This window comes from Patagioenas fasciata, chromosome 12, assembly GCF_037038585.1.
Source record: "Patagioenas fasciata isolate bPatFas1 chromosome 12, bPatFas1.hap1, whole genome shotgun sequence".
NCBI lineage: Eukaryota > Metazoa > Chordata > Aves > Columbiformes > Columbidae > Patagioenas > Patagioenas fasciata.
Window position 1 is genome coordinate 6949109 of NC_092531.1, and position 24143 is coordinate 6973251.

The following is a 24143-nucleotide window of genomic DNA, read 5'->3' on the forward strand; positions in this document are numbered from 1 at the left end:
TGAGGAGGAGCGTGACCATGTGGGAGGAAGGCACGCTGGTTCGTCTCGGGTTTAACTTCCCCAGCATCTCCCAGGTCACCTCATTTCTTGTAAGCGGATGGATTTCCCACTCAAATCGCTCACCCTGGCCAGCCCCGACCCGCCTTGGTCTCAGGATTTCCTGGGTCTATTGTCTTGCCCAGCAAACCCTCGCAGCGTGGCCTCCAAGGCCGCCGGCAAGGCTGGAGGCAGAAATAGCCCCAAAAATAAGCACCGGGAAAAAAAACTCAAACCCTCTCGAGGCTTTTGTTTGAAGCGTGTGGCCATTCCCTGCTCTGCAGTACCTGACCTTCCTGTGCCTGCCCGCTCCCAGCGAAACAAAGCTCCCGAAATAACTCAAACAATGTGGCCGCAGTCAGAGTGACGTTGGTGACGCCTTGGCTTTCCCCTCCCCGCACACACCTTGTCCCCTGAAACCCAAGATAAAGGCCCTGCTGCTCTATTTGCTCAGCAGCCCCATTTTCAGTTCATTGTATTCATAGGAAACAGCTGGCGGGCAGGGAAAACGCAGCCCAGAATAAAATAGTCTGAAAAGCTCAGGCATTGCTGCTGTTCTTGGGAAATTTAGCCAAAAGCTCTGTCTTTTGTCGTGGTTGTCCCCAGGGAACGGGGACGAGGGCTGGGGCAGGAGATGCCACTGCGGTGCCTGGGGTTGGTCTGGGGGTCTCTGTGTTCCCCAGGCCTGGCTCTATGACTCCCAGACTGATTCTTGGGCAAGAAAACTAAGCCCAAGCAGCTAAAACAGCGTTATCACAGCCAAAACAGCGTTATCGCAGCTGAAAGAGTGTTATTGTAGCCTCAGGTCCTTGCTCTGACCAGTTCCCGGAGGGGGTTTCAGCATCACCTTCACTCCCAGCCCTTCTGCTCGCCTCTTCCCAGGGCACCACAAAATCCTTCAGCATTTGGGGCTTTAGTGTCGTTTTTTAGAGCTTTGGTAAATCCAATACTTGGCAGGGACAGAGCTGGCAACGCCAACACCTCAGTGTGTGCATACAGCACCAAAGCGCTGGGATTTTCTCCCTTCCCGTCCTGGACGAGCTCCCCGCCTCCCCCCAGAAATCACACTTCTTGTTTTAGCTGTGCCGAAACCCGCCTGCCTCTCGGGCTTGGTTCTCCTTCTTTACGTCAAGGCGCTGCTCCGGCATATGCTGCCGGCACCGGCGGGACGGTTTCTGCCAAACCATGTGATAAGAAAGGCGGCAGTGGAGGCTTTCGCTTTCAGCTGCCAAACCCTCCCACCCCCACGGATCAGGGACTTGAAAAACCCTTCTGTAAATCCTGGGCTGGGATGCGAGAAGGTGGGGGGGACCCCGGCCACCATCACAACAGCATCCCCCCGCTCCTGTGGGAAACACAGCATCCACCTGCCTCTTTGCCATTCTTTTATTTCCATGATCACATTCTCACTTTGGTCACAGCTCTGAAAGGTTTTTTTTTGGTAGCTGTTGTGTTGTTTTTCTTCCTTCTTCAATTTGAACCCACTTTCTATCATATTATAAAATTATAGCAGTAATCACCAGGTGATAATAAATAGGTATTTGTTAGTCCACAAAGTTAAAGTGCTTTGAGAAGGGATGTAAGAAGCTCTATATCCTAGATTCAGAGGGGGATCTTGGAAATGTAGTGCAGTAGGAAGCTCTGGCCTGTTGTCACGAGAGGCACGTGGCACCTCTCCCCCCTTGCCAAAAAAAGACCCCCTTGGGCACTCCTGAGTGTCTGAGCAGGCACGAAGCAGGAGCAGGTTATTGGAAGCATAAGATATGACACCCCCTCTGTGATCCGGCCCGAGGCTGGGGGGTCCCTGTGGTCAAGAGAGCTGGGAAAGGTTTGGACAAGGTGCGGGACGGTCCCTCGCACGCGAGAGCATCCCGTTTTTCACAGTTTAGTCTTGCTCGGAGACCTCAAAAGCCCAAGGGAAGTGAACCCCTGGTCTCCCCTGACTGCAAGGGACAGAGGCAGAGCTGCTCCGGGCACTGGGGACAGCCACAGCGTCCCCGAGCCGCTGGGCATCGCCCTGAGATCGCAGCCTGACGCCTGGTTCCCTGAGGAAGCCTGGTCCCCTCTCCCGGAGGAGCAGATAAATGCCCTTAGCTGCCTGCAGAGGATTTGTGCGTTTAAAACTTCATCCCAGGGCCTCCCCGGGATTGGTTTGGGCTCAGCTTTCACCTTCCCTTCTCGTCCCCTTCCGTCTGTCCTTCCCCACACCCCAAATCTAGTCATCTTCCAAGGCTTTTCCATGCAAAACGCTAACTTTGTGCCTGCCCTCACTTTGCAGGTTACTGATCTCCCTCCCATGTCAAAGCCAGCTGCAACAAAACCCCACAAAACCAAAACAAAACATAAACCAAACCCTAAAACCCTTCCGGAGCCCAATTCTCCAGCCCAGAAGGGGACTCACATGTGACACTGGGAGTGTCCCCAGTTGCTTGCCAACCCAAACAAGACATTAGTCCATAAAAACTCAGAGGCATCAGTCCCCGCCCGGAGCGAAGCGCAGATCACGCAGTTCACAAGGCCGAGGGCTGGCTCCTCCTCTTCATCACATGCACGTTCCTGAGGTGAGGAGTCCCGGTGCCCTGACGATCAGTGCATGCACATCGATAGGAGAACCCTTCACGCTGCTGGGTGCTGTGAACGTCCCCACACGTGTTCCGGTCCCCCTTCCCTCCCTGTCCCCAAACCCGGCTCCGTCTGGCCCTGCAGTCTCTTCTTCCTCGCCACGATCCTTCCACCAAGGCCAAAGATGGAGGGTTGCTGCCCAGGACCCCCGCTTTGGGGACAGTCGCTAATTAATGTCCAAGGACTAAAAGAACAAGGGTCTCGCCTCGGGAGCGGACAGCAAGTGCAGGAAGAGCAGCAGCAGCGGCCAAAATGGTGGGAACCCAAGTCCTGGTGCATTCAGTGAAAAAGTTCCACCAACATCACCATCAGAAGCAGCTGCAGCCAAGAGCCAAATGTCATGGTGGCTTGGCCCTTCTGGGACATGAACCTGAGCTGGTTGACCAGGCGTTCCTTCACCAGGGCCTGCCTGAAGCCATCCTCCTCCGAGATGCAGACATAGTGGCCGTAGTGAAGGTGGCTGACGTTCTGGATGAAGTGGAAGCAGTCTTGCTGTGGGTGGGTGGTGTTGCAGGTCTTGATGAGGCTGTTGTTGTGGTACCAGTTGTAGGTGGCATAGTGGGACTCGATGGGACAGTTGAGGTAGTAGCGGGAGAAAGGGACAACTGTGATGTTCTGGTAGTCATCTGCTAGGAGAGATTGAGAAGGGTGGGATGAGAGGGACATCTCCAGGAACCAGAAGTTCTCCCAACAAGTCTGCAGAGAAGGACAGTTGGGTCGATAGAGACAAGTTACACAGTCACTTAATGATAATGGCAAGGCCTGACTCATGCCTGTTGAAGTTCATGGGACTCTTCTCCCAGGACATCAGCAACCACGGAGTTTAATCCCTCTCACCCAGCTCAGAAATACATTATTAGTGATTAACTCCAAGCTGAGACTTGCTTGGTGTCTTGGTTGCATTAAAAGTGCCAATGTGGTCATTCACAGTTCCCCAGCATTAGTTGCAACACCTTCCACAGCTTGTACAAAGACCTGAGAATCCATCACACAGCCCCAAACCTCCCCCAGATACACAGTGGCCTGCAGCTGAAAAAAACCTTTACGTACCTTCCTTAATATCCCCTTCTTGGCACTTTCCTCGCCACGGGTCCAGGTTCAGGTTCTGATGCACGTCCCTAGCAGAGGGGAACAAGTGTAAGCAAAGCTCTAACATCAGGGAAGCGGCTTTCCAGGGACAGGGAAGGAAGCACCTATACAAGATGCATCAGAGCAGGTACAAAAGTAAGCTTAAAACACCTACTATGGAAAAACACACCCCAGAGCCCCACTTAGGAGGTTGGTGGATGACAAACGTGAGAGCCAGCACAAAAAAGCATCACAGTCAGCAGAGCTACGTGCATTTCTAACAGCACAAGAGGGGCCGGGTGCTCAAAACCCAACGACCTCTCCCCCCACAGAGGTTCAGTGTTTGGGGACAAAATGTCTGCGATGGGAAGATGGCCTCAAAATCATGTGCAGGCTTGGGCAGGAAAGGAAATCCCAAGGGTACAGGTGTTTCTCATGTGAGAACGCGAAGTTGAAGGTGGTGGAGAAAGAGCAAGCTGTGGGTGTCACGTACTGGTTGAGATAAACGGACTGGCAGGTCCCGTTGAGCCACCCGCAGTACGGGTCCCGGGCCAGCAGGCAGCTCTCACAGTTGTTGCGATACACGCTGCACATGTCCATGGGAATCTCCACCACTTTCTTCGTCGAGCCGACGTACAGCTTCGCCTGCGGGAGGAAAGCAGAGGGGCTGATCGTCTCAGCACAGTGTCCTAGTGCCACCTTGCTGGCTGTCATTAAACCATCTGTCCCTGCCTCTCCTGAAGCAAGCAGAGACTCACCCTCTTGTGGTCCAGGATCATGGACTGGATGGGGTCCTTCTTTGGGAAGACCTGGAGCTCCATGATGTTCTGCACCCCGTCGGGCAGCTCCACAATCTTGTGGATGGATCCTTTGTCTAGAAAGAAAGAGGGGAGAGCCCTGATGAAGCACGCTGAGAGCAGAAAGGTGAGGCAGAACCCGCTCTGCACGGCCAGGCTTGACTGGATTCCTGAAACTGGGCCCCCAGAGAAGACAGGACCTTTGTCAGAAGGAGCCTGCTTGCTCTGTTAAGAAATCATCCTCCAGACAAGCCGTGTTTCCCACAGCAGAGCCTTATCCTCCCAGCCGAGAGTCACGAGGAACCAATTTCTCACTGCCCTTTAGGACCTGGCTGGCCCCAGCAAGAAAAACCAACCTCAGCAAGAAAACCCAACCCCAGCAAGAAAAACCCAACCCCAGCAAGAAAAACCCAACCGCTCTCAAGCTCCGCTCTGCTTTGATCACCGGCCTGTTCTTGCGTGAGCCTCGTCTCACCACTCGCCTGAGGCTGGAACTTGTGCTTTTTGCCTTTCAGTTTTCCTAATTAAACTGACTCCCCAGCTAAATGCCTCCAAACTGGTGGTTTAAAAAAATGACTCAGTTTGGTGGAGGGGTAGAAAAACATCCTGAGGGAACAGGGCTCAGGAATCCTCAGTTTACCCTCTTTTAAGACTTTGCATGGTTTCTCCCTCCCAAATTTTTGTTCCATTCTCCACTGTCAAGCAGGGGGAGGTGACAGACGTGACCCCACTTCAGAGAGAGATGGGGACCCCCCAGGTGCCAGCTCTTGCCTCAGCCAGGGTGGGCAAGGCGTTACCTGCATTTCAACTACGGCTTTTGGCAAGGCAAAAACACTCTGAGCGTGCCTGGGCCCTAATCCAACCCAGGCCACCTACTGAGAGCTGGCTGCGTTTTTATAAATCACAGATTAGGAAACATAAAGCCCTCAGGAAGTTCCTCCACAAGTGTCGGTGAACAAATCCCAGTACAGTGCAGAAAAATGGATGCGCACAGCTGTCGGGAGCAACCAGGGACAGGCAGACAACCTGGACAACCAGAGCAAGCACGGACAGGAGATGACAGAGCGGGTCGCTTTGCAAAGGATTTCTGCTCAATAATGTAAAGCTGCACCTGGGGAGAGCTGTGCTACCCCTCCCTTGCCCTGAGACCTGCCACAGGCTGAAGCAGTCCAAAGGGGTAAATCCCCACGCTGGGGTTCTGCTTTCAGCCTGTCTTTGCCTACACAGTGAAACTAGATGTATTTGGGACTTGGCAGCTCTTTCCTGCTTGACAAACATATGCTGAGCTGGGAACACGGCCCCTCGCTTCGCTCTGCGCTGCAGGTCTCAGCTGCTTCCCTGCCATTCCCTGCCCTCGAGGGGAAAGCAAACGGCGGGGAAGTCCCAAGGGAAAGGTTTTCAGTACCTGTCGCCAGATAAAGCACGTTGTAGCGGCGTCCGTAACCCACAGAGACCTCGTGTACCCCAATCTTCTGGTAGCGGTGCTTGTTGTGGAACAGAGGGCTCTTGGTGGGGGAGAGGGGCTCCACCCGCTCCTCCACCTCCGGGTGGCTGTCGGCTATCTTGAAGGTCTCGCTCGGGGTGTGCTGGCCGGAGGACACACACTGCAGCAAGAGGGGACAGAAGCCACCGGCAGAGTCAGTGCCCCCGCTGGCTGCTCAGGGGTGGGACAGTCCCCTCACCTGCCCAGTGACCAGCTTTCCAGGCCTCAGGAAGCTTCACCATGGCATATGGGGATCTTTTGTCACTCAACTCACCTGCCCAGGCTTGATCTCTGGGTTGGGACCATTATAGCCTTTGAGTTTGGATGTCCGGAACACGGTGTCAATGTCCCCAAAGGAATAGACGCAGACGGCAGAGCTTCCCCTGCAGATGACGAGAGCAAGAGAGGGTCAGGGAGATGTTGGCTACTGCCCCAACAGCTGTGTGCATCGCACCTTCACCAACATGTCCATTCTGGCTGGTTTCCACCCCCGTGCTCACCAGAGCAACGAGAGGGCTGAAAGGAAGGATTTGGCCCATAGGACAGGACATCCCTGTTTTGTCAAGCCCCTCACCAGGTGTTTGTGAAGAGCCCATAGACTTTGGAGTGTCGCCAGTTACTGGCAGGGACAAAGACGACGTCTTGCAACCAGTTGAAGTTGCCCTTGGTGACTGGGTCGACACAAATCAAGGTGGCCTTGAGGAAGGTGGTCCACTTGGAGGCAGAGAGTGAACTGGTTCCACCTTTGTCTTCCTGAGAGAGAGGGAAAGTGGGGAGTCAGGGTTTGGGAGGGAAGAACACAAAGTCCTGCTCCATCCAGCATCTTGGATGGATAATTGGGGGCTGCTCTGGAGGTATATTTGAGGCAAGATGAGAGCCAGAGGAGGGGAACATGGCCTTACATGGCACAAACTCTATGGCAGAGGAATGAATTGAGCCAGAGGGGCCAAATCATGTGCCGATAACACCAGGTGAACTGGCACATCCATTTGCCACCCTCATAACACTCTTGCCTCCCCACCATACACAGTTCTTGTGGTACCTTACACAGCTGGGCCACTCGGGAGATGTTTCTGGGGGCCTCGGGACTCTTGTCTGGGTTGTCTTCACGAAAGAAGTAGTAAATCTTGTCCTGGTGAGGCTCCTCATGCCTTAATGTGGTGGCTTTGACAAACTGAGGATCTGAAAAGGGAAGCGAGGCATCAGAAAAACCTTGGCCTGAACACGCAGGTTTCATCTGAAAAGCCACCAGCGGGGATCAAACCACTTGCCCTCAGCCAAGATGAGGAAATAAATGCAAACACCAGCTGCGCTGTAGGCAAAGAGCAGGTCCCAGTCCATCCTCTACACTCGATGCATCGCACCAACAACCGCTCTTCACCCGCCACCTTCCTCACACATTCCACTTCCTCTGCCTCCTACCCAAACCCACTGCATTGAAGACCAAGTCCCCAGAGCGTGGGGAAACCTCAGCTGCTTCACAAAGGAAACTCCTTCTCTCTCCTTGCTCAGGGGAGCTATAATCACGCAGGGAGGTTTCCGTGACAAGAACAAGCTGCGCTGTTGTTTGTGTGTGCTGTGGAAAACCCAGTGATGTTCTGCCTATTAATATAGCGCTGCCACAAAGGGCATCCCCAGCAGCGCAGGGTCCCTCTGAGCATTGTTAGTCAGCATCCCCACAGCAGGGAGTTCTGGTTAAGTGTGGGATCAGCCTCATGGTGCTGGGACCATTGGGTTTGTTTGCCTGTATCTTGGTTGCCCCAACTCTGCTGCTCTGTGTGAACAAGTCCTGTTTTGCCCTAGTGTCATTGCGATTTGATTTTGTCTTTGGCCAGCGGTTCAATAATCTCCCATTCCCCAGTGTAGTGGAGGAACGCAATAGAATAATGTAATAATAAGCTCACAGTGATTGAGGAGGGTCCTTTCTGTTCCATGCACAGCCCTAGATTTTCCTCCCTCAGGGTCTCAGCCCCACTGGGGATTTGAAGAGTCACTGCTGGAGTGGAAGTTGTTCTTCCCGTTTCCACAGCTGCAGGGCAGCTGATGGGCACCTTTTACACAACCATATTTCCTTCCAGCATCTGACAAGGGGACTTGCCACCCATTTCTCTCCATTTCCCCATCTCCTCACCCTCAGCAAGAGGAACTCGCCTGTCAGTTGTTTTGTTCCAGAAGCAAAGAGGTAAAATCCCCCCACCAGCTGGCAGCAAGGAAGGAGCTGGGTCCCTCCTCAGCAGCATTGTTCTAGGGGTGCCTGAACCCAAGCAAGAAGCTCTGCAGCTACACCCCAGCTGGGCAGAGAGGATGTACTCAGCACAGCCCACAGCTGTGGACTGACAAAGAGTCCAGTTTATCAACCTGGTGGGTCCCAGGCCTCAGGATCTCGCCCCTACTCACTCTGCATCACCGTGTCGCTTGTGTAGAGCTCTCCGCCCCCCCTCACTCGTCGGAAACGGGGTATCTTGCCGTTCTGCTGGCTCTTCTTGATGGTAGAGTAGATGTCATGACCTGTGGCACAGGAAGGCTCATTTGCAGCGGGCTGTTTCCAGAGCAGGCAGAAGGGTTTGTGAGATGAAAACGCAAGAACCAAGATGTCTCTAGGCACACAGACCCACTGAGATGGTGGATACAACAGGTCAAGAAACCAAATCGTCGCTGCCTAGGTCTGGCAGGACTCACCAAATCCTGTTTTCTTACGGAGTGGAAGGGAGAAATTCTTGCTCTGTCTCTGGGAGGGATCCCTATCTCCCCCTCTGCCAGGTTCAGAGCAGCAGAGTTACTGCAGAACCTCCTGCTATTTCCATCACATTCTACCCTCCCACACAGAAACTCAACCCTTATGGCCTGGACAGGAATAAATCACCTTGTGCCAAACTCTGTCCTAGAACAACAAGCATTTTGATGAAGAAAAAGCAAGAAGCACTACGGCAAATCACCAACTATGCAAAGCCCTTGGAACGACCTCAAGGCACCACTTTTTGTTATGGAGAGCTCAGCCTTCCTGCAGAGCACAATGACAAAAATACGTGAGCAGACAGACTTACCGTCAACGACAACGAGGGTATTCGAGTCGGGGGTGAAAGGAGCAATACCTCTCCCATCCCATGCAGTGCTCTCCCTCCTCTGTGTCTGGGGAAGGACAGAAAAGGCATTTCAGAGCCTCCTGAGGACGAGGAGGGATCAAGGTACCATTTTACAGACAGAGCAAGCACAAAACAGCAAGAGGTGCCACAGGTGGCCCTAACATACCAAATTCCAGCAGGTGGGAGCGCAGGCGCCAGTCCCACACACTAACATCCCGTCTCCGTACTTCTCCACTAACGTGAGGTAATTTTTATTGTCCTCCTGCAAGAAAAGGAGGGGAGCGTGAGCAACTGTGAAGAGCAGGGCAGCCCCGCAGCTCCAAGCCCACTGCTCCATGGCTTCTTCGCTTTTTCCTGGGTCTTAAAAGCAGAGAAGAAAACTGGTATTATCTCATCTAACCTTCTGCTCCACAGGCACAGGAGGTCTCGCCCAGAGAGAGCACGAGAAGCACACCCGGCCCCTTCCCCAGCAGCCCTTCAACCCTCACACATCCAGGTGGTCCAAATTCTGTTCGACCACAGGCAGAACCTACCGAACTCCCAGGCGTCATGCACTGTCCTTCATTTTTCACTGGGAAGTCTTCCTGGAGGAAAAGAGAAAGAGATATGCCTTAGTCCCTCCCCTCTAAAAGCCAACTAATGTGTGCTGCAGCCATTCATCATATTGATGTTGCGGCTTCCCGGATTGATGGGGCAGGCTGGGCAGAGACCAGACCTTTCCAGACCTGGCTTTGCTGCTGGCAAAGATGCTGAGCAACATATCAAGCATTAGGGCTGCAAGACAGATGCTGGACACTTTCTTAGAGGGGCCAAACGTGTTCATAGAGCATCCTTACCGTGTAGTTTTCATCAGTTGCAAAGTCGTAGTAATAAAGCTTTCCCTCTCCCCCAATGTAGATAGCTGAGCTGTTTTCCTGATGATAGAAGACAGGGTACTTCTCGCTCCTGGGAAACCCATATTCTTTCACACCTAGGAACAGCACAGAGGAGACACTCGTCAGGGGAACCACAGCTAATTGCAGAAAGCACCTGCAGCCAGCTCAGCCTGATCCGTTCCCTTTCCACGTCCTCAGTGCAAGCAACGAGAAAAACAGAGATGTGCAGCTGGAAGCCCCTGGGGACAGCTGGCAGGGACACAAGCTATTGTCACCTCGGCCCCAGGGCACAGCACAGCTGCACATTGGAGCGGCCCTACCTTGCACCTGCAGGGCTGGTGATGGACGAAGAGGAGGAGGAGGGGAAACACTGCTGCAGGAGCTCTTGCAGAGGCTCAAATGGGCTCTGCAGCTGCCATCCCACCTGCTCAAATGGCTGAATGCCTCCTGCTTGGAGAAGGGCTCCCTCCTCTCTCCAGATGCAGGAAGGGTTTGGAGCCCCCAGGCCAGAGCCCATGTGTACCAGGGAAAGGTGCCTCATGCCCCAGATGTGACCCAGAAACGAGCTGCAAGACCTTGGACCTGTGTCACAACCGGCTGTTGCAGACGGGAAGTTTTCCAGCTGGGAGGAAGAGCTGCCTGTCCTCCCCAATTTCCTTCCTCTTTCACCTTCTGCCTTTTCCAGCTTCTCTTTCCTACAAACACCCTCCATTCCCCTCTGCGTTGCCAGCTCAGGTGTGGCAGGCCAGCCCTGCAACTCCTCCCCTGGGGACTTTGCTGTCCCTCCATGGTGTCCCTTTGTCCCACATCCCTCTCTGGGATGCTGCAGGCACATCTGGGTAGCTTTGAGCAGCTGTGCTGGGTCCCAGCTCCACGGCAGGTTATAACACACCCGCCAAGATGCCCTAGCATGGTTTGCAGCAATGACACGAGAGGAATCGCTCCTCTGAGGGGGAAAAGTCCCAGATCAGGAGTGACTTCTGCTCAGCGCTCTGTTTTCATTCTCTTTTCCCAAGAAGACGGGGCCTCTCTCCTGGCAAGTGCCACGCTCCCAGCACACAGACAAAGGCTGCGGCCGCCCGCACAGACAGGCAATTAATCAGTGGCACGTGGCCCACTCTATTTATAGGGACACTTGGCAGGACAGGCAAAGGACAATCTCTGCCCCCAGCACACTGCGCAGGAGTCCCACCGAGGCTCCGCAGAGCGCCAAATGAAGAAAAAAGGCTTATTAGAGGTCATTGGGGCTACCAAATGCCTGCTGGCTTTGTAGCTTTTTTTCTCCACTTCACCATACTGGTCACACCCCCAGCCCAGCTCCTAAATTTGCTGCTAAATCCAAGAAAATATCCACCTGCAGCCATTCCCGGCTCCTCCACCTCCTCCTCAGCCTTTCACACACCTCAGCCCTACGTGTTCCTATTACCTTTGGTTTTGTTTCCAGGCTCTTTTGTGACGCTGCCTCTTTTTAAATCTCCGCTCTGAGAGCTGCGCCAACCTGTAAGGACACACTTCTCCCCAAACAGCCGCAAACAAACGAGCTCAAAACAATAATTTGGTTGGCGCCAACATATTATTTATCCTACAGCTCCCCGGGGACTGCACTGAATCACTGCGCTGAGAGTAAACAGCTCCGCTAGCCAGGGCCCAGAAGTGGGTTTTGCAGCTCCAGCACTGATTTAACTCAATCTGGAAGCAAAGCTTTTAAAGGTGTTATCCGTGAACGGGTGCTGGGGTCCAGAAATGGCTTTAAGAGCTGAGGATGATGATGCAGAGGGCATCTAATGGCCCTCAGTGTCCCCAAAGGAGGGGACAAGTCTCCCCTAGCAAGCTCAAGGCTGCTTTTGAGACTGCAAGAACAGCTTAACCCCCTGGAAGGGTGAAGGCACGACCCTGCCACCACCCTCCGGAGCTTCAGAGGACATGGGGCTCCTTTCCAGAATCCCTCAGCCTGGCATTTACTGCCAACACGACCGCCAGAGCCTAAATCAATGGCACGATTGTCAATTGAAATGCTAACCCTGGGTCCGGAGAACTGAATGGGAGAAAGAGCGGCTTTGTGCCTCGCGGGCGAGATGGGGAACGCGACACCAGATTGAAGAACAATAATATTAAAGGAGGGAGCAGGAGGGAGCGCGGTGCAGCTCGGAAGGATGCCTGCAGGGTGAGGTCATGGACGAGGAGGGAGAGAGAGATGCTCTGGATGAGGGAAGAGAGCCCCATCCCAAACACAGAAAACAGACCGAGCAATCCTGTTTCCCAGCTGATCAGGATGTAAGGTGAAATAGGCCGGTTTCCCAAGGCGCAGGTTGGGCAAACCCAGCTTTAACACCATGCTGAAGGGCTCTCTGGGTCCCTTCAGAAGGGCACCAAGGGCCTGGCCCTCCCCAGCACATCCCAGAGCTTTGTGCAGAACAGATTTCTAACGTGGGTGCACAGTCCCCTCACAGGCAAAGCCGACAGCCCGGCTCCGATCCCGGCTGGAGGGCTGACTAAGCGATGATCCCGCTTCCCTCCGCACCCCGGGCTGGCAGACGGTTCCGGCAACCCAGACGCTCGGCTTAGTCACCAGCTTCACACGGCGCCCAGCACCAAACCAGCCTTCGCGAATCCACGTTTCTTGGTGCTGGGGGAGGACTGAGGCCCCCGAAATGCGGGTGATGGTTCAAATCTGCTCTAGTGGCAGCATTTTAAAATAAGGAGCTGAAATAAAGGAAAAATAAAAATGGAAGGAGGGTGAGACAAGAACCTGCTGCTTCTTGCAGTGGTATGAATGCAGACAAGGGGAAGATCCTTGATTAGCGGGACCCCCCTGGAACATGAAGAGGGAAAAGCAGGCAGAGTATGAGATTTACCTGCCACCCTTAGCAGGGGAAATTCCTTTAGCTAAGCTACCTGTGCTCTCCCAAACCCTCCTGCGGCTGCCATAGTAGGGGACACAGGGCTGGGCCACCTGCCAGCATCACTAAGTCCTAAAACGGGATTTAAACCGGTGCAGGGCTGAAGCTCAGAGCCCGATGCCCAGGCAATGCCCCTAGCAGCCCCGGGGACTCTTCTCACTATAACACGTTATAACATTGTCAGGCATCACCGTCACAGCGCAGGACGCCGATGACACCGCCACCTGCTCCGCTGCGGGTGGGTCTGACAGCACGTGCGCTCCTGCCCAAATCACAGCGCCGGCTGGATCCTTTCCTGGTTCCCTCCTTTTCTAAACAATTTCTCATTTCCCGGGTTTTATTTCTTCCTTCCTTTTGAACAGATTGGATGGATTACAACCTCGATAGTGGTAATTGGCCTGGGATGGGCTCTGACAACAGAAGGAAAAGCTGCCTGCTCCATGCTGACTCATGGCCCAACAATGCAGGGATGTTCCCCACCTCTCGTCCCCTACACCTGTGCAGGGTCACCACAACCCCTGGCAATGCAGCGTGAGTCAGGGCTGACTCTGTGCTCCAGGCACAGCACCTGTTTTTGGGAACATCAGAGCTTCTTTGAACTCGGTGACATCCATCCCCAGTGCACACAGGATGCATGACAAACAGCCCAGTGCAGACAGACTGACTGTTTTCCTTTAAGGACCAGGAATGTGATTCAGGACCCGCTTTGGGGTCAGGACACCCACTCCCAGCTCTGACATCACTCTGCAATGCGGTTCCAGTTTCACTATTCCCCCAAGTGAGACATATCCCTGGATTTCCTACCTGCTTGCCAGCCCCTCCAAGGGGAGCGTGGGGGGTCACAGCACCCACCCCAGAGGGATGGGGACACCCCACTGGGCTGCCACAGGTCCCCTCCATCCCTGGGAGAAGGGCTGGACTGCAGCACCCTGCTCCCATCCACGAACCGTCTGCCTCCCCAGCTCCTCCACGGATGCCGGCAAGAAGCCAAGCCGCGTTTTCTCTTTTTTTTTTTAGATGATCTATAAATTCCCAAGCTGAGACATTTTGCAAGGAGGAAGCATGCCTCCAGGGAGATAGGTTTCCATCCCCCTGTGACTTTGCCCAAAGGAAGTGATGTGACACACACAGAAACCGCAGTCGGGCTGGGGAGGTGCTCCTGGAGCCCTGTGCACCCATCAGATGCGCCCTCCCTGGGGATGGACACCTCGAAACGTCTGACAGGCTCCTGGGACCCAGAAGATCCTGCAGCAATGGGGCTTTTTTATAGTCACAATTTGTCTCTGGATGAGACAAACCAACAGGGACATTTTGGGAGTTTCACTCTGACCGACCACTGCGTGACTGTGAGTTGCAAGGTCTCCAACACACAACCGACCAAGATGTCTTGCAGAAAATGATACGCTTTTATCGGAGAGGTTTCTGAGAAGGGGGCAAAGCAATCAGTGTGGGAAACTGCTTCCTTCTCATTGCTTACGACAAAATCTAGCCCGTTGTCCTCTCCTCTCCCTGGTGTACTGCACCAGCATGCTGCCAAAGGGTTTAGCAGAGGCACAGAAAGGTTGCAGGATCACCCCCCCGGGGAACGTTGCTGCGCGCAGGGAAGCCCCACACTGCCTCAGTTCAACCTCTGCTCCAACGTCAGCCACTTCGCCAAGCACGCAAAATAAAGAGAGCAGAACCAATACAGCCCCATTGCCTACAGATGTCTGTCCCGGACTTCTCAAAGCTTCCTCCAGAGCTAAATATCGTCCCTGTCCCCCTTTCACTCCCTCCCTGTCCCCTACCTATTCATCTGGGTAGGATTGGAAGCATGGTGCCCATCAGCCCAGTGCCTGGCACCTCTCGGAAGGCATTTGTGCCACCTGCCTTCCCCTCCCGGTCTCCCCTCTCCCCCCTTATCTGTGCAGGATGCTTGCAGGGATCACCCCCAAAACTAATCTGCGGTATTAGTCAGCAGAAACCGGGCAAGCAGAAAAAGAGTGCTAAAAATGTCTCTTGCTGAAGTGGGACCAGACATAGACACATGTGTTTCCTGCTCCTTAAAGCCCTCTGTGCTCTTGTTAGCAATCAGGACACATAACCACGGACGTAGTTATATGCGGTGCTTTATTTCAGCGCTGGGAAACCAGGGGTTCGCACCCAAAGCTGGCTTCGAACAGCTGATCCAGACCATACCTTATTACACAAGTTAGCTGCATACATATTCATTACACCCCTGACAACCATTAGCATATCCCACACCTATTCTAGCACAAACTTTGTATCTAGAAGATATTATAATTATCAGTTATTTTCTAAAGTACCAACTTTAAAAGAATATATCGTAAATCTATGTCCACCTTAAGAATGAGGCTCGGTTACAGTTACCTGCCTTATAAGAATATACCATAAATCTATGTCAGCTTTAAGAACAGAGTTTGGTTACTGATTACAAGAGTTCTATGGCTACAGGGCTGGTTGCTATCCTAATAGTAATTCAACTGTAACAGATCCAGCAATATTCAGGGAAGACCCATTCTGTCCCGTTCCATGGACAAAAAACATCTTGTAAGGTTGATTACTATCACTGTCATAGGGACCGCGCAGCCCCTGCGATGGGGACAGCCCAAGAGCGGGGTCTGGGCGCTGCCCAGGTGGGACGGGAACACCGGGCTCAGAACCACTGCCTTTGTACCAGCCGAATACTCCTACGGATGCCAACCAAGAGCGTGTGAAAGGCCAGAGCAAGTAAAACAGTTTCTCAGTGAACACAAAGCACTTTCTCATCAGCCCAGGGCAGGTAAAAGCTCTGACTGTAATTTTCCCATCCCCTCCATCCCATAGGAAACATTGTGGGTGGGTTCCCGAAAGCAGCACAGCTGTTCTTTTTTTTCTCCATCTCTGACCATCTTTCACCTGGAGAATCAGCATTAGGCAGCACAGGTGACCCACAAGAGGTTGGTGAGGACCAGGGGGACTTGTGGCCCTGGACCCTGGCTAAGGGGTCCCTGCAATGCGGGAAAGCAAGAGGTGTGAAAGCACGGCGGGGAATTAGGCAGCTGGGAAGCCCACGTTACTCAAACCCAGCTCCAGCTGCCTTCACATTTCACTCCTCTTCCTCATTCTAACTTTGCAGAAAGTCAGAGCGGCGGGTTTAACTTATTTGGTATTTCTCAGCCTGTCTCACTCCCCCCAGCGTGGCTTGGAGGCAAGCAGCGTTCAATCATCTGCCAGGAAACGTCATGCTTATCTTTCCTCAACCCCCTTCCCCGACTGCTTCACAACCCTCAGAGCATCCTTCCAAAGCAAGGAGCAAGGCTGTGGATCCATCACCAACATCCACCTCCTCCCCGCAGCGGGACCTTTCCACCCTTGGCCAAGCCGCGTTCCCGGTTGCCACCATAAGCCACCGCTTGCCTTTTTCTTCGGCTTCTTCCCCAAATGTTCCTGCAAACCCTGCAATCACAGGGTGCCCAGCCAGCCACTTTCTGCTGCCCTCGAGAGATCCTGACCATCAACAGCAAAGGAAACAATTCAGCCCGCATTATCAGGGATACATCCCACAAAAGCTCTCAGCCCGCGCACAATCCAGATGCACAAAGGCTCAAGCTCTCAGAGAACGCTCCAACCACACAAATGGGCTTTTTTAGAGTTACACTGTAGAAGGCAAATATTCTGGCACGTTAACAATTTCCACGCTATTTCTAGTAAGCTCTGGAGCGTCTTGGCAGCGCTATTCAGCACAGAGGTGAGCAAAGGCAGGAAGAAAGAGGGAAAAAAAGCCCTCTCGGTTTGGTAATGCAGCTGCTGGGCATGGGCATGTCTGCTCAAAAGCTCTTCCGAGAGCTTTACAACCTATATTCCCTTCACCAGGGGCCTCCAAGCTGGGGCCAGAGCTGGCAGCGGTCCCAAACGCCCACTCAACACACAACAAAAGAGACCCCGAACCTGCAGCCGGGGAGGAACAAGCCTTGAATTCAAAGCCTCTGCCATCGAGCAGCACTGCAGGGCTCCGCTTACCCTCCAAAGGCACCAACCAGAGCAAGGTTTCTCCTTTTGAAACACAAAATGACTATTATGACAGGCATGACGGTGTTTTCTGTGCATGCTAATGCATCATTGATATCCCCTGCATGCTCAAACCCCAAAATTTTGCAGCATGGAAGGCTGTGCCACTGCAAGATGAGTCTGGAGCCTCTGATTTCACGTGCAAGGTTTATCATCCAGCAGGTACATTTTTCCCCTCCACCCCCAAAGCCGAGCTGTTAGCTGCACCCTACGGCTCATGGGCGCTAAATTTAGAACCAGGTTTTGTTCCTTCCCAAAAGCCGGTCTCCGTAATGACAGTCCCGAGCTGTGCCATGTTCCTGCTGGAAGCTAGGGAACTTTGGCCTGTGATTATGGTATTTTATTATACAGGCACAACGGCCGAGCAACAAAAGGATGCTTTTAGCCAGAGAGCTGCTATCTGGAGAACACGGCTACCCCTCCCACAAAGAAGATCCATTTCCAAAGGCCCATTTCTCTTAAAAAGCTTTCCAGATTAAAAAATCGCCCCGAGCACCTCTATGAGCATCCACCAGCAAAACAGCCGCTTTACCTTTTAGCTTAATTGGCAGCCACCTCCTCCCTCCCTGCTGCTGAGAAACAATTCTCTGGCAAATGTTCTCTCCTGCCAGCCCTGGGGTGACCTGCCGGGGGGGACACAGGGACAGGGGACATGTGCAGTCCCCCCTGGAGCCTCCAGCAGAGGTTTAAAGGTGAAGAGAAAGATCTGTGGCTCCAGCACAAGGATGAAGTTTCAATTCACTCCAGAAAATAAATGAGATTACGCATGCAGCAAGGGGACTTCTGCACTAGATTGGAATGTTGTTTGCAGGCTTCCCACCCCGTAATGAATGTCAGCAAGGTCTCAGCCCTGCGGACACCGGGGTTTGTGGCAGGGACAGCCACACAGGCCTTCCTGGCACCCCCTTTCTGTCAGTGTGATCCCAACCCCCCTGCAGCAAAACACATTATCCATCCTTTGCACGTCCCTCTTTGGCTGCAGTGTTACTCAGACTTGGAAAGCCAAACCACCACGTTACAGTCATTGGAAACCAGACGCTCAGACTTTCCAAAACTTATCCAAGATGTGAGCAAAGCCACGGTTGTTGTGAACAGCCCAAGGGCAGGTGTCTGGCCAAGACTGGCCGCACATTCCCCAAGGAAACTCCTACAGCTCCTTCAAATCACAATGCCCTCTCCCTCCCAGCACAGGCATGCCTGATAAAGGAGAAGAATTTAACCCAAGTGGGTAATTAGATAGGGAGTCATCGCTGCAGGACGATGCTGACGCCAGTCAACAGTGTTCAAGCAGGTGACTCGATACTTATAGAGATCCAGAGCTGTCATTAAGGGCGATATTAGGTTTATTATACAAAACCTGTTGCTCTGGACTTCAACTGCTCTGAAATTAGTAGAACTGCTTCCACATCTACCTCCTGTGGCACTGATAGTATTTCTGTGTCAAACCAGACCCAGTCAGACACTGGGTGTAGCTGGGATGGAAAAGCAAAGGGTGTCCGACTGGAGGAACGGGTCCTATTCCAGGAGCGACCAGGAATAGCTGCACACCATCGGATGTAGCTCGACAGGAGAGAGCTGGCTGCAAAACAAGCAATTTCCTCCCTCCAGCTCACCTTCCAGCCCTTTTTCTGGACACGAGCTTCTTTATAAAGCATCTTGTACTCCTTATTTAGCTTGTACTCAAGTACTCAGGCTTAGATTTAGTTCATCCTGCTTTGAGGCACCAAGCTGGACTACATCAACTACAGAAAAACCTTCCCAGGCTAATTTTCTGTCATTCTGACCCTGATTCAGCCTGAGGGCTGGCACAGAGCTGGGCGGCAGGTCAGCAATTGGAATCTGGCTCTTTCCCAGCCCTGAGCAGCCACAACTTCTATTAGTTTGCCCATGCCTGTTGTTTTTGTGTCATGCTCTTGCAACAGGAGATGGCTGTGATTCACCCGCTTGGTTTGTTTGGTTTGTTTTTCTGTTTTCAATCTGCGCAGAGCAAAAAAAATATATATATATTTTTTTTTTCAACCAACATTTTATGATACCCGCATCACCCACCCTGTGAAAATGAGCCGCCTGCAGAAAATAGCATTGCTGGGAAAGCGAGAACTTTCTCCTGGAAACGATGATGCTCTGAGAGCTCGATGTGAAACTGTCCTACAAAGTGCCACTGTCACCGAGGAGTAAAAGCTGGTGTTAACACTACGATCTCTCATTTTGCCACCATTCCCCATCAGTATGAGTCCAGCCTCGCCTCTTCAGCTCATTTGCTAGCTGAACGCAGCACCGCCGCACCTGTGGGCACAAAGAGCTCCTAGAACTGCTCCTACAGCACTCAGGTGCTTGCTGGCACAGTTTTCTCAGGACAAGGAAACAAAGCTGAGCTTGGCAAAGCCAAGGAGCTATTACCTGCAGTGTGGGCAATTCCAGGAACTGCCATTTCAGTGCCCTCCTGTGATCTGGGGCAGGTTAGAGCCAATTTACCCAGTCAAGGCAGCCAAAGGTCAAGAGTATAATCTTCCTTTCTCCCTGCAGGACCTTGTTTACGTCCTGTGAGCTACACAGCAGCTCAGAACCCATCCCCCTCCAGCTTCCAACTCATCTGTTAATGAGAAAGAAGGGAATAATGAAACTATCAGACCCCATCCTACGCCAAGGTGTGAATGCAGCAGGCAACCCGAGTTTGTCTCGGCTCTACCCACGTGCGAGTAAACAGGGACAAGATAATCTAAGGCATGGTAGTAGCTCAGAATTATTCCTGCTCTGTGCCAAAGGCCCAAGGCTACAGGAGCCTGACCCAGCCCTTGAGCTCTGTGATGTCTTTGCAGCGCTCGATGCTCGGTGACGTTCCGGTCAGCAGACAGCCAGGCTGGGATGCTCCATCCGGAGGGGCTGGATCTGCCCACGTTGTCACCCGGAGAGCTGGGGACACAGCGGTCTCCCTCGCTGCTGCTGGATCAACATGAGTAACCACAATATCTGTGCTGACAAGCAAAAGCTCAGTGTGGGATGTGAACGCACCTTTTCAAAACAAAGTCCAGCTGGCCAGCGTTTAGTTAGGGAAAAAAAAAATCCACGGAGGCAGAGGGAGGAGAGAAATAACAGGGGAGATAAGCAAGAACACAGTGTGCAAGGTGGAAACACTTGCTTGTACGCCAGCCCCAGCTGCTACGGCTGAACTTACTCCCACTCTGCAAATCTCAAGAGATGGGAAACTTGCCATTTATTTACAATCCGCCTTCGTTAGGGTGCTGGGAAGGGTGACAGCCAGAAGAGACTCCAACCTGGGTCAGCTGCAAAGGGGAAGGGGGCCAAAGCCCTTGTCAGTAAGAAGGATCTGCAGCACTTTAGATATGACCAGTGTCCCGGAGCTGACCTCAGCCCTTTGCTCGGAGTCCTGCCCTAAGGGGAAGAAATCCTGCAGAGTCAGCCGTGTTTTCAAATAAGTGCTTACCCAGCGGGACCCAAGCACTGGCCTCCTGTGCTGGCTGGCAGGGCCCTGGGGATCTGTCACACTGCCCGCAGTGCCAAACGCTCCCAAGCAGGTGTTGAAACGGGGCTGATGTTCGGGAAAAGCGCGCCCTTTCCTTACTCCCCTCCCGCACTGCAGCATTGGGGAAGCAAAATAAAGGCACAGCAGCAGCTGAGGCCTCGGGGCTGGCTTTAGATGCATAGAGCACTCATAAAAAAGCAGATCTGCAGAACACGGTGCTCCAGCCACCCACTGCCCCATGGCCCCAGGACTGGGAAACAACTCAAACCCAGGCAGCTCCATGCATCAAGACAGGTCAGGGCTCTCTCCCCCGATCTGGTGAGAGGAACAAGGCTGAGAGATGTAGTTTTACCCAGCACTGATTTCCTCCTCTCCCCCAGCACTGCAGCCTGGAGAGGGATCCCACGCACGCAGCCAGCACCAGGAATCTCTTCCTTCACCCGCAGCGCTGGAACATCTCTAGGTGTCTTTGCTGATTCTGCTGTACCTGGAGCTAGTGATGGGCTGTGGCGTGTAGGAAAATTAATGAGGTGAAGAGCTGCCAGTTCCTGCAGAGCCCGGGGCTGAGGCCAGCGCTGCACCACAGCAAAGGTAGCCCCGGCACCACCACCCACGCAAATGTCCTGCGTTGCTGCTTCTCTCCATCCTGCTCGAGCTGCAAATTGAGCCCTGCAACACCATCACCCCACAGCAATGGACAAACCTCTCTATGGGGACACAAATATGACCTGCAGGTTGTCCTAACGGCGCTGTGTCTGGAGCAGTGGGGAAGTTGGAGAGCACTCCCATTGTGTCCCCTTTGTCCCTGTCCCATTTTTTCACCCTCCTCCAGAGGCTCCTCACCCACAGACCCACTTCCTAATGGGCAAAGGTTACACCAAGCAAAATGTGATCTGTGAAATAGGACATGTGAATGACTCTTAATGAATGTGCTGCACAGCTGCCTCTGATACATCCCGAACTGAAATCCCTCAGCCCATGTCCCAGCTAAGCGCTCAAAAAAAAAAAAAAGAGATAAACACAAGCTGATCCCCTTGCAGGGACATGTCCTACCACTAATTGACTTCTGGTGACAAATCCTCACTGTGTTTAATGCTGGGAGAGCCACCCTGTGACACAGATGCAGGGAAAGGCCACAGGCCCGTGCTGCACGGCCATGGCACGTACAGCCCACGCGGACAGGTGGAACAACCACCCGAGCCCTCTCTTCCCGCTCAGCACTTTTGTACTCAAGGACAAGCATTTCCAAACACACCAGATGTCGAAAATTCAACTTTCCCTGCTTCGTGCCCCAAGCAGCAGAGGGGACACGTGTGACCCCATCCTCTGTTCAGTCTCAGGGTTCGTGCCTTCTCCCCTGCTTGCGTCCCCTTTTCTGGGGGAAATGAAACAAATGATGCAGAACTGGGAGAAACCTTTCACTGCCCTCCCTGCCAGTGTCTGTCTCCTTTATGCCACTGGCAGAGGTTACACCTCCGAGCACCCTCCACTCCCGGCCCTTTGCCCGCAGGCAGCCATCGCCCCAAAGAAGGGAATAACAAATAACGGCAGAAGAATAACAGATGGTGCAGAATAAACCAGGGGAAATTGGTGTTCTCTGAAGTTGCCGGCGAACAGGGAACACAGAGGAGCTGTTGTACTGCAGAGCAGCGTGAGATCTGCAGCTCGGCTGAACCCGCCGGCTCAGACGAACGGCAAAACCACCGGGGACGTGATGGGGGCTTTTGTTAAAGCCTCCCTGGAGGGTATTAATCAAAAAGCTTGGAAGACACATGATAAAGTCATTAAACATTAGCCTGCTCTTTTCGACACATGAAGCTTGGGCTCTGCTCTAAGCTTGTCCTTGAAAACATTTCTTTGTTCGGTTGCCGCTAGGATAAGATCTGATTGTTAAGTCATTGCGTGCCATTTCAGAAATATATATTTTCTCAGAGAACAGAAATGCTCAGCAAATATTTACTCACAGAACTCTTGCCACTAACAGAGTTAAGTACATCAGATGAATAAGAACATAGCTGTATTATGCAAATACACTTCTGCATTCCTCCCTGCAAGTTAGGGGAAATGGTTATTGTATCTGTTTCAGGGCTTTTTGACAGCCTTTAATACACCCGGATTGCAGGAAAATGTTTGTTAGAATATACAAAGGAACGGACTTGAGAAGAAGAGGGATCTAAAAATTCACTTAAGCAATCAAGGAAGCCAGAAGCCCCTTCCTGAGGCCACAGGCATTGGAACGATAGCCAAAAGAAATAATAAAGACCAACTCTTTTCAAAAGACACGTCACGGGTAGGAAACACACGGCGCAGTGTCAGCTGCAGACGCTGCCGCATCTCAAGGTTGCGGCTGACGGGACTCACCTTGGGGAGCCGCGATGATCCGGGGGTTCACCTTGGAGCGCCCCGCCGCCCCCACGTGCAGCTGGCCCAGCCACAGGGCCACCAGCAGGGACACCGGCCACCTCCTGCCCATTTCTATTTCTGCAGCGAGTGCTGATCCCGAGCTTGTGAGCCTGACAGCTGCATCGCTCCTGTACAAAAGAGCCGGGGCAGCCAATAGCTGAAAAAGAGGGCGGGGCTACGGTTAACTTCCTATGAAGCAAGCTAAAAAGCACCCCAAACTGACTCATTTATAATTTGCTACCTGCAGGTTTGCTGGAGTTTCTGGTCCTTCTTTCTTTTTCTCTTCCCTTTCTTCTGTAAGGGGAAGGTGAGAGTCTGATGGTTTTTCTCAAGCTGCAGCTGACCCAAGCCTGGCAGTCAATTTATCACAGAGCTTCATTAGAGGAATATTAAGGTTGAAATGACTGAAATAAGAATAAAAATAGGTATGTGTAAGCTGCAACAGCAGACCAAGGGCGCAGAGAGCGATAACAAAGGATGCCGCTCCCAGCTGCTCAAATAAAGGGATGTGTTGAGGCCATAAAGCCGTGCCTGGATAGAGGCGGCAGGAACAGCTCGTCAACAGAAGACTTTGCTCTGCCATCGGAAGGATGCGGTGCACCCCGTGTGCCAGCCCTCTTCCTGCTAGTGCTGCAATTAGATAATAGCCAAGGGCCGCTCATAGTGAAATAAAACACTGCGGAGATGAGATTCAGTCATCACGAGCCAGGAGGGTTACAAGACAAACAGAGATGACAGCAACTCAGCTGTGCCTCTTATCCCAGTTACACAATCCCCTTGCCAGCTGAAAGAGCACCCATGGCAGCTGTGGGTGTGAGCATGGGAACGAATGAGATCCCAGAACACAGGTGGAAAATCCACCGGAGCTGGGGTGAAGAAACACTCCCTTCCCTGAGATCCCGCTCTAGCACTGTGACATCAACATCCTTCGAAGGGATGGGATGCAGGGCTGGGGCACAACCTTTGGAAAGTCACTTTGCTTTACCAAACCTCCTCGTTCCCCATTGGGAAGGCCAGGAAGGGCTGATGGTTTTTGTGAAGCACCAGGAGGTTTGTTAACAAGAAGAGGGAGGCATTACGTGCGAGGAAAGCGAGGTCGGACGTGACCAGAATAGGAGAGCCCCACAGGGAACTCGCAAGGATGAGAGACGCAGCTGCGCTCTTTAATGTCAGCATTGAAGCCAGACCTGCTCCTGGAGGAGATGAGCAGTGGCAGGGCAAAGGGGGCATTTTGGAGGAAGCAAAAAAAATTAATGAGCTGGCTAATGGTGAATTTTAAGGACCCATGGGAATTTCCCACCAGCTCTAAGCACGGGGTTTCATCTTTTTCTTTAACCAAATA

At 52.7% G+C, this 24143-nt stretch overlaps 1 protein-coding gene across 3 annotated transcripts; it reads right to left on the bottom strand.

Annotated features, from left to right (window-relative positions):
* Nucleotides 1-1408: 1408 nt before the first annotated feature.
* On the bottom strand, nt 1409-23177 carry SEMA7A (semaphorin 7A (JohnMiltonHagen blood group)). Of its 3 annotated transcripts, none has more exons than XM_065847295.2 (15): nt 23043-23177; nt 22760-22958; nt 9926-10059; nt 9623-9673; nt 9256-9351; nt 9051-9135; nt 8404-8514; nt 7049-7188; nt 6581-6759; nt 6281-6389; nt 5929-6127; nt 4485-4600; nt 4220-4371; nt 3709-3776; nt 1409-3284 (listed from the first exon to the last, which is right to left on the bottom strand). In XM_065847295.2, exons 2-15 carry the CDS (start codon nt 22869-22871, stop codon nt 2938-2940), a joined length of 1899 nt encoding a protein of 632 aa, XP_065703367.1. In that variant the 5' UTR covers nt 22872-22958; nt 23043-23177; the 3' UTR covers nt 1409-2937. The 3 variants fall into 3 exon arrangements, with proteins under 3 accessions (XP_065703367.1, XP_065703366.1, XP_065703368.1); XM_065847294.2 differs by having other exon boundaries at nt 1409-3287; XM_065847296.1 differs by having other exon boundaries at nt 3220-3354.
* Between the last annotated feature and the right edge of the window lie 966 nt (nt 23178-24143).